This window comes from Larimichthys crocea, chromosome III (genome assembly GCF_000972845.2).
Source record: "Larimichthys crocea isolate SSNF chromosome III, L_crocea_2.0, whole genome shotgun sequence".
Classification (NCBI taxonomy): Eukaryota; Metazoa; Chordata; class Actinopteri; family Sciaenidae; genus Larimichthys; species Larimichthys crocea.
Genome location: NC_040013.1, coordinates 23,339,760 through 23,356,090, shown reverse-complemented (window position 1 = coordinate 23,356,090; position 16,331 = coordinate 23,339,760). Strand labels below are relative to the sequence as shown.

General features: G+C 41.5%; 1 protein-coding gene across 4 annotated transcripts in view; it reads right to left on the bottom strand.

The window, feature by feature from the left end:
* Positions 1-3,719: 3,719 nt before the first annotated feature.
* Positions 3,720-16,331, bottom strand: part of nckap1 (NCK-associated protein 1) — a 33,256-nt gene continuing 20,644 nt past the window's right edge. For all 4 annotated transcript variants that reach the window (XM_027278315.1, XM_027278316.1, XM_027278317.1 and 1 more), the window contains 20 exons: positions 15,514-15,620; positions 15,225-15,357; positions 14,574-14,655; positions 14,329-14,387; positions 14,102-14,247; positions 13,885-14,017; positions 13,413-13,532; positions 12,380-12,519; positions 11,800-11,931; positions 11,461-11,679; positions 11,251-11,381; positions 11,058-11,155; positions 10,699-10,792; positions 10,251-10,333; positions 9,232-9,312; positions 9,039-9,132; positions 7,915-8,031; positions 6,798-6,907; positions 6,211-6,300; positions 3,720-5,467 (listed from right to left, as the gene is read on the bottom strand). In XM_027278315.1, coding sequence (XP_027134116.1) covers positions 5,351-5,467; positions 6,211-6,300; positions 6,798-6,907; positions 7,915-8,031; positions 9,039-9,132; positions 9,232-9,312; positions 10,251-10,333; positions 10,699-10,792; positions 11,058-11,155; positions 11,251-11,381; positions 11,461-11,679; positions 11,800-11,931; positions 12,380-12,519; positions 13,413-13,532; positions 13,885-14,017; positions 14,102-14,247; positions 14,329-14,387; positions 14,574-14,655; positions 15,225-15,357; positions 15,514-15,620 — 2,286 coding nt within the window. In that variant the 3' untranslated portion in view covers positions 3,720-5,350. The remainder of the gene's footprint in view (positions 5,468-6,210; positions 6,301-6,797; positions 6,908-7,914; positions 8,032-9,038; positions 9,133-9,231; positions 9,313-10,250; positions 10,334-10,698; positions 10,793-11,057; positions 11,156-11,250; positions 11,382-11,460; positions 11,680-11,799; positions 11,932-12,379; positions 12,520-13,412; positions 13,533-13,884; positions 14,018-14,101; positions 14,248-14,328; positions 14,388-14,573; positions 14,656-15,224; positions 15,358-15,513; positions 15,621-16,331) is intronic.

Here is a 16,331-nt window from a genome sequence, read left to right as displayed (position 1 = left end):
ATAACTGACAGTTTTATAAATTTATCACTGAAGAATATTCTGCGTTTAATTTCATATTTGGTCTACTACTATAGACTCCCAGCTAATTAGATAACTGCTAAGTTGATTAATTAACTGGAGATAGTTACTTCTTGTCACCATTCCAGTTAACTCAAAACACAGGGAAATATTCAAATGCACTAACTGAGTTAATATTCATAATATTTCATGACTGTTAGCTATTAACATGACCACCACATCACCCGATGATACATTATGTCGCTTAACAGCTCAACTTCCCGTCACAAGTTTCAATGTCCACTGGTCCATCAGGAATATGCTTTTGAATACAGTATAACCACAATCTCTTTGTACAGTGACAGACATTTTTAAAAGTCGACATTTGGACATTCGTATTCATCCAAAGTACAAGAACTTTGGAACTAAAAGGTTCCTTCAGCCAGTCATCATCTGCGTTTCCACCACGGCCAAAGCCCTGAGAAGATTAGGCAAATTAGTCCGATGATGTACGAGCGCAAAAAAAAAACAAACAGTCATTGCTTTTTCCAACCATACATCAACAATGAGTCCAAAGCACAGTGAACAAAAAACAAACCGGGTTGTGGTACGTCAACCCCAAAAGTTCTTGACTTTCTGGAAAGTTAACCTCACAGCACACGCACCACATGCCTGGTAGAGTTGATCCAAAGGTTCCTAATCGCTGGGGAAGTCTCATCTAGTAATTATAACATTAACAACAGTCGCACTCAGATGGATTGGGACCATCGTTAATGCCAAACGTCTGCTGTGGAAAAGGTCTGTCATTTGATTATGTAGAAGTTTTGCAACATAGAACTCGTCTTTCATCAGGTTGTTTTAACAGATTCTGCAACACCTATGCAAAGTTACGGTTGAGACAGCACACCTCTTCCTTTTTTAATAAACTGGCGAGTAATAAATCTGATTATTTCCATGATTCGAGTGATCTTCTGTTTGTGTTTGTATCCTAAAATGTTTAAGCTTTTTAATTTCCAGTGTTCTTTGTTTCATTATTATGGCATTCGTTTTCTTGCTGTGCCCCTGTTGGACACAGCAGGGTAGTTTTTTTAAATAGCTGGTCTCAAGTTGTATGTTCCAGATGATGATGAAATGGGGACTATTTTTTTGTGCAAAACTACCATAAATAAATAGTTAACAAAAATCTACCAGCCCATGACTTCTACAGCTAAAGACAGGAATGTAATGTCATTCAGAGGAAGAGACAAAGAAAAGTTTAAGTGCTACAACATAAACGTTACAATAAGGAGTCAACGCAAACAGATAAACAACAGAGGAAACATTTAAACAGGACGGCCCCGCCATAGAGGGAATTTGATGGAAGATCAAAATGAGGTATTTAAACATCTCACTTCGATATAATGTAAACTCTGAACTACGCTGGACAGTGGGATGACTGTCCAACTTTGCTTAGTCACTTGGTAGGTGCGAGACAGATTTGTTTTATGCTCTTTGTTGTTGTATTAAAAGGTTGCACATGAATACTGGCACTTCACGCTTACACTTGAGGACTTTATGGTATATGATGGTATTTCTTGTCTTGTGTCATCCCTTCACCTACTACCCAAAACTAACCTAAAATGATCTATTCAAACACCTGCCCATCTGCAATCAGTGACCCCAAACAAAAACTGCATACACACAGATGGCTCCTACAGAGGGCCTGTGGGCTGATCCAACACTTTACATACTGGGTTTATCTCCTGATACTACGACAGACAGGAACCTGATTTTCTTTACTGAAAATTCTGCTTTAAAAATAGTAAAAAAAACAATTACAGCTTCCACTTACCACTCCATATCTTCATCATGAAGAAAATAACAGCGAGATTACAGTTGAAAATAGACGTTTGCCTAAAGATGTTGACCGTCAGGGCAATGCCAGAACTCCAATCGCCTCTGTTTATTCTAACTGTAGTACACTTCATACTGACTATATTTGGCCAATGCTTATATACATGCATACATACATGTCGCTCAAATTTACATTTTTAATTAGGAATGAGGAAGCATTTCATGACTCGTACAGCCCGTGCAGCCTGGCCTGCAACGTGGCCCCTGGACTAACCCACAATTTCACATTAAGGAGCTGCGAGACGAGTCAGCGGGAGGGAGTCAGTCACTTCTCTTTAAAAGGTAACGGACTATATATTTTGACAAAATTAGCTTGAACAACACTTAAGTAGTGTTAAAAGATTGCGTGTCAAAAACCAAGAAGACCTAATATTTGTTTTGTAAATGTATACATTGCTGCGGTATTTAAACAGCATATTACTGTGAAGTGCTGTGTAAATATTGATGTAGTCTAAGCATTAAAAGGCAGTCAGAAGAAGTATTTGATCATTTACTGAAGAACACGGTAGAAATTAAAAAATGGTCCCCATCAGGCTGCAGAAGTGAGTCAGTCTCCATAAGTCCCCATGTTAAATTACCCAACTTCACAGCAGAAATAAACATGTTTACAGCCTGGTACAAAAAAAACTGTTAAAGTCTCTAAAGCTAATTTCCCCGTTGCAATTTTTAAAATCATATTAAGGCTTAAAGTCATGCACGATTAACAGTGTGGTCGCTTTGATTGACAGGTGGGTGCTGTTACAGATTGCTTGTTGGAGCCACGTCTACGCCGATTTTTAGATTCGCTGGGAGGCAGCAGAGGCAGGACCGCTAAGATTTTGCTCTTCAACTCAACAGGTTGCAGGCACCCACCAATTATCTGCATTTCTGCATGCAGATAATTGGATTGGATTTCTGCATTTAAGAGTTTTTCCCTGCTGCTGTCAGTGCTTGCTCCTGGAGTGAATACGCTCTAGATCTTCTCTGTATAGAAAGCGCCACGAGATAACCTTGTTACGATTTTGTATTAATCGTATTAAGTAGCATAGAATGGTAGTACTACAAGTACAAGTACCTCAAAAGTGGACTTAGGTACAGCACTGGTTATACACTAAAAAACAAACCTGGACTTACATTAACTATAAAGTGTGTCACCACTTACCCCGTTCTTTTACTTTTACCACATCTCAGCAAGAGTCCACGTGCACGAAGCAGCGTCACACACTCACAGCTCAGGTCTGACACAGCCCTAAAGTTTATTTTATTCATGTCATTTAAGTTACACGGTGGAATCAGAGAGACACACACAAAAGAAAAGAAAGAGGTTAGAAAGAAAAAGAACAAAAACAGCAACCATTCCACATCAAATGGCAGAATGCGTCCACGGATCCGTCCTTACACGCTCATAATGCATACCGCTGGCTAAAACACACAGTAGAAACAGACTTGAAATCTACTGTAAAGTTCAGACACGTCATTTATTACTGTATTCCTGCTACATACCGGAAATGAGACTCTGCTTCTGGATTAGAACTTTTAACAGTCCGTGGTGAAAAAGTGTGCAGTATGAGCTTTCAGACAGAGCCCTGGTGTTAGTAATGCATTAGCAGAGGGCTGGCATAAAGAGAGCATGGTTTGGGTGTGTGTGTGTCTCATTATGGAGCCCTTGCCACGCTTTGATTGAGGGGAAATAAAAAAAAACAAAAAACAAAAAAGAAATCAGACCGCACTTTGTAAAAGTCATCCGTCTGTCTGTCCTAAGAGGTCCCGTACAACCATCACAAAAATGTAAAGTTCATCGGAGGGCACGCTGTTCACGAATCCAGTGAAAACATCACCAAGAGTGTGTGTTTGTGTGTATATACATTTTTATTTTTTGTCTTATTGCAGCTCCAGGTTTTTTTTTGTAGACGTTCAACAGGTCTCAGATCAATTAGGATTTCACCGTCTCTCTGTGGAGGAATTGGTTAAATCTACTTTAAGTTAACACATTTAACTAACCCACAGCGTGCAGGCGGCGGACCCTCGACAGCTGCTGTTAAGATGCCTTTAAGCAAGGCACGACTCCGGCTGCTTCAGCACGGCCCTGCTTCTGGCCGGCACTACGAGAAGGTAAAAATGACACAGAAAAGCTAAATTTTCCCTCGGTAACGACGAATTGTTCGTCTTCTTTTCAGACCAGAAATGATAGGATATCATATAAATTATATTTTGCACTGGCTTAGAGAAAAAGAGTAGCACCTACTGAACCTTTACCTAATCAGGAGCGTGGACTAACAACAGCTGTGAGGAATATCTGCAGGTGTACATGGGGTGAATAGCGTGGTGTTACTGCACTATTTTAACTTTGTTCCCGCTGTAAGAGTCCTCTGTTCTGTTCACCGAGCTGCCGCAGAGTCAGAACCGTCCCAACACTTAATAACGGCGCGTCGACCGTTAATTAACACCCAAACACTCCTCCACCACTTCCGAGCCCTGATACACGACGTTTAGTGTCAACACATTTGGCAAATCGTCATCATTGTCGTCATCGTAAAAATAAGGAAACAGAAACATTAAAAACAGACAGAGAGTTCAGTTCACATCAAAGTAGAATACAGATATTATATCTTTACCCACAAAAAGTTCATGTTACGACTAGCTTGTAAAAGAAAGGAAAACATCACCATGTTATACAAATGTGTGTTTGCGCGCGCGTGTGTGTGTTCGCTTATGAAATGTAGATATTAAGTGTGCACGTCTGTTTTTAGATCTGCTCAGGATGTCTGTCTGTCAGTGTGTGTGTGTGTACGAGTGTAAACTTACATTAACAAGCAACATGTCTTTCATTATCAACACAGGAATCCTCATCCTCCATAAAAGCAAAAAAAATAAAACAAAAACAAACCCACGTCACGTCATTTGCATTCCCAAAATAAGCATCCAAATCCACCACCGCGTAGAAACTGTCAGCTGGCCACTAAAAATCTCAAATCTTTCATCGGAAAAACAAACAAAAGGAACAAAAGAAAATAATATTTTAGTGTCAACTATATATATACTATATATTTATATTTTTGTTCTTTTATACCAACCAAACATATGGTATATTATGTGTTGCTATGGGTTACGGTCCCCGGCAACATCATGAAAAAGTACAATGATTAAAGTAAAGACACTGATCCCCCAACTTCATCCAGCTAGTGTTTGTGGGTGTGTGTTTGTGTGTGTGTTTTTTCTGTGCACTGCATGTTCTTTTGGCGTTTCGTGTATTTGTTTTGGATCGCCGTTTAAATCTGAGTTTAGTGTGTTGTGTACATATCGTCGGAATAGAACGTTGAGGCATTGTAGGCATAGTTTAGTGTGTTTAGTTTGTTGTTTTTTTAGTGTTTGCTCTTTAGTGTGTGTTGGATGATGTGTGTGTGTGCGTCTATATGCCGAGCGTGGACGCTCTGATGGTAGACAGTATGGTAGGCCTTTCGCTGTGCGTTGTAGTGTGCGTCTATGCGTTAGCACTGATGCTCTGTTTGTAGACAGCGTGGTAGGCGTTTCGCAGCAGGACGTAGGGAAAACAGGACTCCAGCAGGTCCATGGTCAGGAAGGGGGACTCCTGCACAATCTGAAACACAGACAGACGACACAGACACACTGTTAGAGACTAAAAACTACTCACAACAAGGTTTTGGTCAGTTCTACACCCAGCTTCATATCCCACCAGGAGGATGTCAGAAGTGTTTTGCCTTGACTTTGTTAACTTGCTCAGATTTGGTCATTTCTTCTGCCATGAGGATACGTAGTTCATTAGTTCCCCTTTGGTCTGTTTTTAGTCTTCACAGGGTGTTTTATTTTGAAATTTAACCGGCTTCTCTGTCGTTTCTAGGTCTGACTTCCGGCTAGCTCGATCTGCTCTTTGATGCTTGACGCGACGCCCGTCAATAAAATGAAACTCAAACTAACGTACATCACGAGCCGCGATCAGTTCTGTTTGCCGCTGCACAGCTGCAAGGCATCCCGGTGGAAGAGTCATGATGCATCTGTAGCATCTCACACTAACCTGCTTGGCTCAGTTTAAATTAACCCTGGAGTGTTTTTCAGGTTCGTGTGCTTCAGGTTTGTGTGTTTAATTAAACTTAAAGCTTAGTTGAACCTGAGATCACCTGAAAAGAAACAGTTCTGTCCCTTGGGCAGTTTTAGTTGTGATCACAGTTACAGCTGCACAAACGTCTCCTTTCTTTTCAGTGTGTGTCATTATTGTTCTGATGTTGCTGTTTGTAAAAGAAAACATCTGAAGCAGATTCTCTGGGTCTGGACCAAATGATCCAAACTACAGAGTGAACGCAGCTTTTATTTATTCTCCCTCACCATGTCCAGCAGCAGGTAGACAGATTCTCTGTTGCGCGTCGTCATCTTGTCCGTCTCCTGGCCGATCTTCAACAGGCTGGATGAGGCCAGCTACACACACACACACACACACACACACACACACACACACAAACACAAACACAGACAAGAAAGAAAATAATGTTTGTCTTTTGTTATTTTTCTACATAAGTTTCAGGTGAATCTGTAAAATAAGATGAAAATCTATTCACCTTAAAATACTTATTGACCATTGTTGTGTTCTTACTTCTTTAGATCCACTAAGATTACTTATTTAAATTATATCCATATTAACCAATAACCATTTATACATTTACTATTCTTATTACTTTAATTAACTGAATCGAATTAAAGATAGCTGTATGGCATCTTATTAGAGACAACCACAAAGTGTCTCCATCTCACAGAGATGAGACACATACAAACCTCTCCGACTATTCTAAAAAGTCACACTCACCTCAGCCAAGCAGAAACATTTTGACAAACACGGCAGAATCACATCATGCAGTTATATGAGGGGAGCGGGGTGTAAAAATAACAAACACAAAAGTCATATATTTCCATCTTACAGCCAGGAACTCCTTCAGGCGGTCCTCTATGCTCCCCTTGTGGATGGTGAAGAGAGCAGCAGCGATCTGGTTGATGGCTTTGGCCAGGCAGTGGATGTTGTTGCAGTGGCCTGTAGGGGGCAGCAAACACACGTTGTTAGGGGAGAGAACACGAAGAGACGTCGCCTGTAAAATGAAAATCAATTAACTTCTGACACGCGAGCCTCTTTAAGACTTTGAGCAGCAGAGAAATCCTCCAGAATACAAAAACCTGGAAGTGTCCGTCCGGCGGGGGGAAGATTACGGCTTTCATTTCTGCATTTCACGCTGCCATTATGTGTGTATGTGAGACGCATAAAAAGTGTGTGTGTGACTGTGAGAAACATGTCTGTGTAATTCTAAGTTCACAAAATGGTCGGTGCGGCTGAGCCGGCGCCTCGTATTCAGATCTGCAGTTGGAAAACCAATTGCCGGCCAATATGCAGCCTGCATACTAACAATGCCGGAGCCCATTATAACTCATTATCCTTTTCAAATGTCCCTTATTAACAATGGCGCCTTTCATTTCAAGGTTGTTAGGAGGCGACGTCTTGATAATTCATCCTTGAGTGACAAATCTCTTTCGAAACCTCATCAAAAGGCTCATTTAACTACAAGACTGTGTCTGTGTCGCCCTGAATCTCAGGTTTATTTAACTGAATAAATCTGTTTACCGGAATACACGCAACAAAATAAGGTTAGACGGGCCACGCTGTGCAAGCCGACCTTTAGAAATGTATTAATAATTTAATAATTTTAAAAAGGGTACGTAACGAAGATGACGATGCGGCTCCTGTGCACACAAATGAATCAATCCGAGGGCACGAGGTCTATCTCATTTACATGCACGACAGTCTCATGCCATCGATGCAGTAAATTATATTTCCTGGGATTTTTTTTTTTTCCCTGCACCGCTCTGACACTCTCAACTCGTTCTAAGCCACGACATCGGGCTGGTTATTTCCATTATTTATGAATTGAGTTATCAATTTGAGACAATTAGCAAAAACAGATTTTATCATTTTTGTTTTTACACACTTTTTGAGCGAGAAAAACTAAAATCTGAACACAGGAAACATTCCCCCGCACAGCGTCTTACCTTCTATGGCGGGGCTGTACTGTGACATCACGTTGCTCGCCAGCGTTGGCAAGGAAACGGCCACGAAAACCATCAGCAGACAGGCGATCTTGTACTCCTCCTCTGGACTGATGTTCTCTGCACAGGCACAAAATTACATAGTCAGCGTCTTCTGCTTTGTCGCAGCCTGTTTTTAATCATATCTGACAGCACATGAGCATTAAACGACGTGCTGTATGGAAAGTGTTGGATAATCACGTGTTGATCTCTGCATTTAGAACGAACGAACGTTGGAAACATGCAAAGAAACGCTCGGTCAGAAAATCCTCGTCTGGAGAGCGAGTGTGTGGATGTGATTCACAGGTTGTGGCTCGACTTTCAGCTCAGCGGTTCAGTCAAATACTTGAACTGTAGACTCTGGTTATGTTTCTAAATAAATCCAGAAAAAAAAATGTAGGCCACGTCTCATTGAAACACTGCTGAGATATGAGGGTTACATCTGGGTTACTTCTTTTGCTGCCATTCGACGATAAAGAACATGTTTGGAACAATTTGTCTGTTTATGTAACGTAGATCTTCCCTTGCTGTGGGGGCGGTGAGGAGAGCTGTGTGACCCCTGCATCACTACTGTGTAGCTGTGTTAGTAAAAGAAATCGATGGAAGAAAACAAAACAATGGGATTTATTAGGCTGTTTTTACATCCTTTGTATGAGGAAAACCAAGAAAATCCAGTAGCCACATAGATAGAGGCAGTTCTGCCATATTCTGTGAGTAGAGCCTCCTAAATGTTACACGCTGGACCTTTAAAACTGCTCCATCACAGTGTCTGACAGTGATTCGGATCATTTACAACAGGGATGTCAGAAGGTGGTGTAAGACGCGCATTTAATCTCTCTCTCCGTGCATGTTTAACCTTGCGCTGCTGCATCCTTTCCATTAATCCGACATCATTTCATTCAGATTTGTGCCGTCTTAAATATTTCAGGTCCGACCTGCTGAGATTGCTGTCGTGACATTCATGTTAAAGTGACCAGGCGGGAGACGGAGCGTAAAGAGGTGAATGTTTGAAAGGGGCAGGAGATGAGCTGTAAGGCTGAGTTCAGTTTGCATTTAAGCGTGTGCACGCGTGTGTGTTAATGTCTCACCACTTTTTTGAGATGACAGAGCCACCACCAGAGCCGGGTCGATCTCACAGGGTAAACCTGCTGCTGACGACAGCTCGTAGACATTCATGGCCACCTGGAAACAAAGATTCATGTACAGACATGAGGACAGAGACCTCAGGTGAAGACATTCTTTCATTCCAAGTGTGTGTGTGTGTGTGTGTGTGTGTGTTACCTTCATGTCCGTCTCTCTGGGAATGTGGTCCTTGAAGTCCTCCACCGAACTGACCAGGAAAGGAATGTGACAGGACAACACCTGGAGAGAAAAAAAAAAGTGATGCAGCATCAGCACTTTGCAAGAAACGGCCTGAATGTCACAGTAATTAGACAATCGGCTGATCTTGAAAAGTCATTAACAGTCAAACGCAGGTAAAGCTGCAGCCTGCTGTGCCTGTGTCTTACTTCCTGTACTTCAGCAGCTCATTAAAGCAAATAAGAGCTTCACTGTCATCAGGATGCTACAATGACATGTGATGTCAACTCACACTATGGAACATTGGTCTACAGGTTGGGAGAAGGTGTAACACACCACCGACTATTTCACTTGTGACTTTTGGAGTTTGATGAGCTGGTTCATAAAATATTTCAAAGAATTTCCAGAAAGTTAAAGTAAATTATTCAGCTCCATTCGGCCCTGCTCGGACTGGGATCTTAAAGGAACGGGGAGTACTGGTCAGTGTCGTGCCAGAACCAGACGAGCTGGCTCAGCAGCCTCCACACATGAAGACAGGCTACGACACCCAAGAGAATGCTGAAAAAAAAAAACCCAAGATAGACCGAGCAAGAAGTCAGCGGACAAAAGTAAATCTGAGACTGACTTTTAATCGTTGGCGTGAACTTCCTGAAATTCGTGAAAGGCTCAGAGACAGACGCTGAGCTGAAAGATCTTTGTACAAGATGCCTCCCTTTTTATTGCATCTTCATTCATAACATGTGGTCTGTTACTACAAATAATGTTTAGAATCAGTTTCTGTCTCTGACACCAGAGAACATAAATATTTGAACACATTACAGTGATGCATAAACTGCTGTCAGACATTAAGAGTTTAATTTCCCCACGTAGGTCCAATCAGTCGTCCAATCAATGAGTTTCCTGTCTGTCTGTGTGACGTCATGTTAACTCCTCTTGGTCCTCTTGTAAGAAGTCAGAGGGTCAAAGGTTGGTGTGTGTGTGTGTGTGTGTGTCTGTCTTACATCTCTCAGAGCCTCCTGTGCCAGGGAGCGGAAAGACAAGATGACTCCGATGATGGTCATTCTCTTCAACACACTGTCCACAGCTAAAAACAGAAGAGCAGATTGTTAATGAAGCGTCAGCCTGACAAACAGGTCGGTAAATCAGTGCAGTACATGAACACATGAATCTGAATTAATTCAGCAGTAAATTTAGTTTGCTGATTTCATTTGTGTGTATTTTCTCTGGTCTCTGTAGTGACTTTTAACTGCCTCTCAGTCACGTCTGCTTTGCCACTATTATTATTATTATTAAAGTGCTGAGAATTTTTACAGTCAATAAAGAAATTTGACTCTTTTTGGAGCAAATATCAGCTTTAAAACACACAATATAATTTATAAAAAGATTTCACACATTCAGAGGACATTTAGAGTAAAAAATAAGCAGTTGTGTGAAATGGTGTGTAATTACAGGTGAGTTTCTTGAAGAGGGCGGCCATGTGTTCTGGTTTGTCGAAGCTCGTCCTCATCTGGGTCAGCACCTCCATGTTTTCTACAACCAGTTTCTACGTGGAGACAAACGCGTGAACAGTTAGCATCGAATCAAACTGTGACTTCATGTTTATGCAATCAAATGATCCTTTTCATTTTTATTCTTCATTTAAAATAGATTTTAAACTAATAGAAGTAAGCTGGTTCACACTTATTTCTTATTAGTATAGTACCGTCAAAGCTCTGAATTCTTCCTCCACTACAGTTTGAAAGTAGTGATCAAAGGTAAAAACTGTATTTCATATGTTTGAGACTCTGTCTGTGATCGTATGTACGTACCTTCAGCTCGGCGACCTGTGATGAGATGTGCCACATCAGACTCTCGCTGAGGAACTTCATCCCATACGGGCCGAGCAGCTCCGAGAGAGAACGCATCTCTGTGAAAACACACGAATAATGACGGCAGCAGTCAGAATAAGACAAATCCGTCAGCAACATGAAACATTCACATAGTTTATGTGCGTGTTTGTACCGGAGATGTCGGAGTACTCCTCGGCGTTGAAAGTCAGTTCGTTCTCTGTGGGCAGGTTGACGAAGGCCTTCATGGCGGGGAAGTAGGCGATGTGTCCGTTGCTGACCTGACGGAGCAACGTCTCCAGGTACCTACACACAGAATACTTTCTCAGTACAGGTTACATGTTTTAGTCCCGCTCTTAACCTCGCAGGACTCGAGTGAACATACCAGTTTGTGTAGAGACTGGTGATGGTGGGTTCCCCGTGGCTGTCCAGGTGCTGCGTCTGCTGCAGGAGGACGTTGTTGAAGACTCGGGTGATGTCGATGGTGACGTAGTTCTCTATGGACTGAAGCACTGTCATGTAGGCCCGCACGCTGGTCAGCAGCTCACTGGGCTTGGCTATCTCCTGAGTAGCCTGGTTGTACATGGTCATCCCCACTATGGACCTACAGACAGAGGACGGTCAGATCTAACAGAGTTCCTCCACTCACTTACAAACAACGTGCTCAAACTATCATGCTTTTTAAAAGAAGTTGATTTATTTATGCATGTGGGCGTGTGTTTACTTGGTAAATCGGATCTCCAGGTGTGAGGTGAGGTACTCTCTCGGTGTGAATGTGTGCTCCCAGACGGCCAGGTTAGGAACATAGTTGATGGAGAAGCAGAGTTCAGATAACGCTGTGTGGAGTTTATCCAAACTGCGGAGGAAAAGAAGGTCGAAATGACAAAAATATTAATCATCTGTGTGTGGAAACACAAGAATATAAAAAAAAAACGGAGGAGGAGGAGCAGAAATGAGACAATATTAAACCTCCAGTGCTTAAATAGAAACCGCCGACGCGTGGGAAATGGTGATAACAATAATATAGGAGGCTGCAAAATAACAGCGTGATTCAATATGGACAAAAGGATAATACACCAACGATTTGAGCTGTTTATGAGAATTATTACGACTGCATGAACAAAGACCGATGTTTAATGGGAATTTAGCCGAACAATAAAAACTATTTTTAATAATTCAGACAGAATCAATAGTTATTTTAGAGACACGAAGGACACAAAGAGAGAGGAGGGAGAGGGGTTTTGTTCCCTGAAATGAAAATTAATTTTCTCCCGTTTGTGTTCGTGTCAGTTCATTTAACTCACTTGGTGACCAGTAGTCTGTTCTTCCTCATGCTCTCCACTCCTGGCTTCTCCCTCTCCGGCTCGCCCTTCTTCCCCGTCGCCTTCTTGCTTTTCTTGTTCACGGCCTGGCTGATGGTTTTCGCACAGTGCTTGGGAAGCAGCTACGACACAGAGACGTAGAAGAGAGACAGACGCCAATTATTCATGGCCTGGGCTGATGTTCTTAGAGCCAAAGCTTTATTGAAAGTAAGATGTGAACGTAGCGACTGAGAGTGAATTTAAGAAGTTTTAACGACGTGCATCGACAAAGGACTCATTCATGTGACAGCATTAATATTATGCGATGGGCATAAAAGGCCATGTGTTTCTGGCTTGCTGCTCTGCCAAATTTTGGAACATTAGAAAGTTTGTTAGCACAAGAAAACTTTCAGGTCTCCATCTGTGCACCGGCTCTATTGTAGAAAAAGCTGTTCAACACCTTTAAGCTCGCTCTCCATTGTGAGAACTGCAACACGTCTCTACATTCAGACACCAGCTGCTTCCAAACAGGCGTTACTTTTGGATGCGTCGAGCTCTTGGAACATCAGGACATGCAGTCGTTGGTGTCGCTCAACTTCTTAAAAGACGAGCGGTGTTAAAAATGCAGAGCGCTGCGCTCCCAGAGCGCAGTTCATTCATTCTTAAAGGAATAGTCTGACATTTTGGGAAATGCACTTAGTCGCTCTCTGGCAGAGAGTTGGACGAGAAGATCAATGCCACTCTCACATCTGATCGATACCACTCTCAGAATATTTTTCAGCTGGGACCAGTAACTCACTGGAGTGTCCACTGGTTGCCTGGCAACTGCTCAGAGCTAAGAAAGAGTCCGGTATATAATCCCCTCTTAAAACGTCAAACTGTCGCTTCTGCACGGGTTAAATAAATGAGGTTTTAGAAGTGGTGGCATGTGTAACAGTTAGACAGAGTCAGGGTTTCCTCCTGTTTCCAGCTTTTACTGTGTATTCCCAAAATGTGTTAAATGGCTGGCTTTGTGCATGTGTCTGTGTGTTCCTACCTGATCGCTGAGTGTACATTGTTCAGTGCAGATGTCAGTGATCAGGTTTCTGGCCTGCTTGGCCATCTCATCCAGAAACATGTTACACAACGACAGGCTTCGGTCCCCTATGTGGTGACGCTGTAAGGAAGAAAGTACACATCATCATTAAAAGAGCAATAAAAAAAATTAGAAACCTTGGTTAACCCTAACCCCAACCCCTAACCCCTAACCTTAACCCTTGTTTTTGCTTCATTTTCTGCTTCTTCGGACAGTGACAGCTGGGGAGATGGATATATGTATTGATATGTTTTTATCTGTTGATAGTTGATTAATCAAAAGTAACTTAATCACTAAATACTGATATTTGATTAAATATAGAGTAATGAATCTTCTAGTTTCTAGTCCTCCATGGCTGTAAACTAAATATCTGTTTATTACAACTATTACTGCTTATTATTATTATTTGTATTATTGTATAAGGAGTATTTACCTCCTCGGGACAGAGCTCGTGTGTACAGGACATGAAGTGTGTGCAGAGCAGAGGGAAGCAGATGGAGTGTCGGCTCTGCGAGGGAAGCTCCAAACACTGCTGGAACATCTTTTCAAACGCACGGCTGTAGAAGCTACAGGAGAGAGCGATACACATTAAAATATATCTGAGTCTGTGTGTGCACTCGCAGGTTAGTGTGTCTGTTTGTAGGGCTCACCAGAAAATCGACAGATCTGACGTCTCCACCAGCATCTCCACCAGAGAGTCCACCATCTTCGTGTGGAAGATGATGGTGTTCATCATCTTACCGAGCTCCTTGTGATCGGCTATACCAAGACTGGCTTTAGAGACGCTGGTGTAGGCCTGAAGAGATCGTTGAGACTCACATTAGAAAAACTGAACATGTGCACTAGCTTTAGAAAAAGACTAGACCAATGTGCACACCTGCAGTCTGAACCAGTCCAGCCTCATGCCTCTGAAGTCAAACACCTCTCCATCCTCCACTGGAACACAAAAGTAAAAACAATTTCATCAAAAATGAATACATAAATAAATCACACGCAGCTTCTGGTAAATGTCCAGTTAACTTAATCTTATTAGTATGAGCTGCCACTTTGTACTATTACTGCAATACTGCTATGCTCCTCCTCGTTCTCTATGTTTTGATAATGCAAGAAGTAATAGATTACCTTGTTTGACACTGAGGGAGGTCATAGTGTTGACAAATGAAGACATGATTATAGACTCATCCTCTGGACACACAGACAGGTTCTATGAGAGAAAAACAAGTCAGAAAACTGGTCAGAAATACAAAAGGAGACATTCGTCCGAGTAGATTTCAAAAATTTATAAAAAACATGAACAAGTTTTAATTTAATTAGCATGGTCTTTGTTTTAAATGTGTGTCCACAAACATGTTTAGATGAATTTTGAAGTGTCGCATTAGAAAAGTTTGATGGAAATGACAAAAGGAAGCACGGCTGATTAAGTGTTTAGATGTTTGGTACAGAAAACAGAATCTGAATTAAGAAAACTAGATTTAAAAAAAAAACAGAATTTATGATGTTAAAACACGATCTCAGCTGGTACATTGTGGCATCAGATGCTCATCATTAAGATAAGAATGGTCGGATAATAAATGTTTAGAAAATAGTCACTAAAATCCATCACAAAGTTAAGATTGAATACATACAAATGCTCTAAAGTCCAAAACCAGATATATATTTTGTTTATCTGTATCGTAGACTAACAAGGCTAAGTTATGTCCACTTTGTGTAAGAATGTGTGTGTGTCTGTTCAGTGTGTATACTAAGCGGAGCTCTGCATGTGCGTTTAGGTACCTGCACAAGTTCATTCAGCACCACAGCATCAAAACCGGACAGGTACTGGACATAGTATCGCTGCATCACAGGGCCGTACTTCCTGACGTGAGCTCGGAGCTCCTCCATGTAGAAGATCAACTCTGCTATGTGTCTGTAAAACACACACACACACAAACATCACATAAACAAACCTAAAGCAACACAAGCAGACAAATAAGCCAAGTATGCAATGACTGTGTTACTTCATGTGTAAAGGTGCACCTGTTTGTACATCTGTGTGTGTGTGTGGGAGTAAATGTTGGCGTACTTGTCTATGAAGTCGTCTGTGCTTTTCTTCTGGATGTTGTCTGCGTGTCGAAGCAGCCAGATGATCTCATCACGGGCGAACGACAACGCCATGAACACGAACAACGCCTAGCGCGGGACAAAAGAGGCAGAGAGAGAGACACACACAGATATTGAGGAGGGAAATGGAAAGGTCAAAAACTCCAAGATAAATTACAGAGAGCAGTTGGCAGCAACCGCATTCTCACAATCTCTGAACCAAATATGCAATATGTTTACAGAGTCAGTCAGGCTTAGCAAATATATTCTGTTATACATTTATGAGGGTCTCCATCTGGCCACTGGAGCTCACAGGGCTTTAAAAATCTGTCCGGCCAATAAACGGAGATTTATGCAGCTTTATTTTAAAGGTGGTACTGTGGTGTTTTAATAGGGATATGCTGGATCTCACACCCACAGAAAAAAAAGTCATAATGTAGGGACCTTTAAGTTGAAATTCTTTAACATTTTAAGATAAGGTATTTAACTGGATATCCTGTATATTTGTTTGTAGAGCGTTGTAGTTAAAGATGTTCCAATACCATTTTTTCCCCTCCCGATACTGATACTTGTGCTGTGGGTATCTGCTGATACTGAGTACGGATCCGATTCCAGTATGTTAATAAATATATATCATACTACGCCTGCATGACTGTGATATGAGTAAGGCCTGGCTCAGGTTAAACCTTTTGTAAATCATGAATAAATACAGCAAATTCAAGCCATTTATTTTTAAACAGAACAGTATAAAAAACAGTATGCAATTTGACTAAATAAATCTAGGAATAATTATAATTTTTT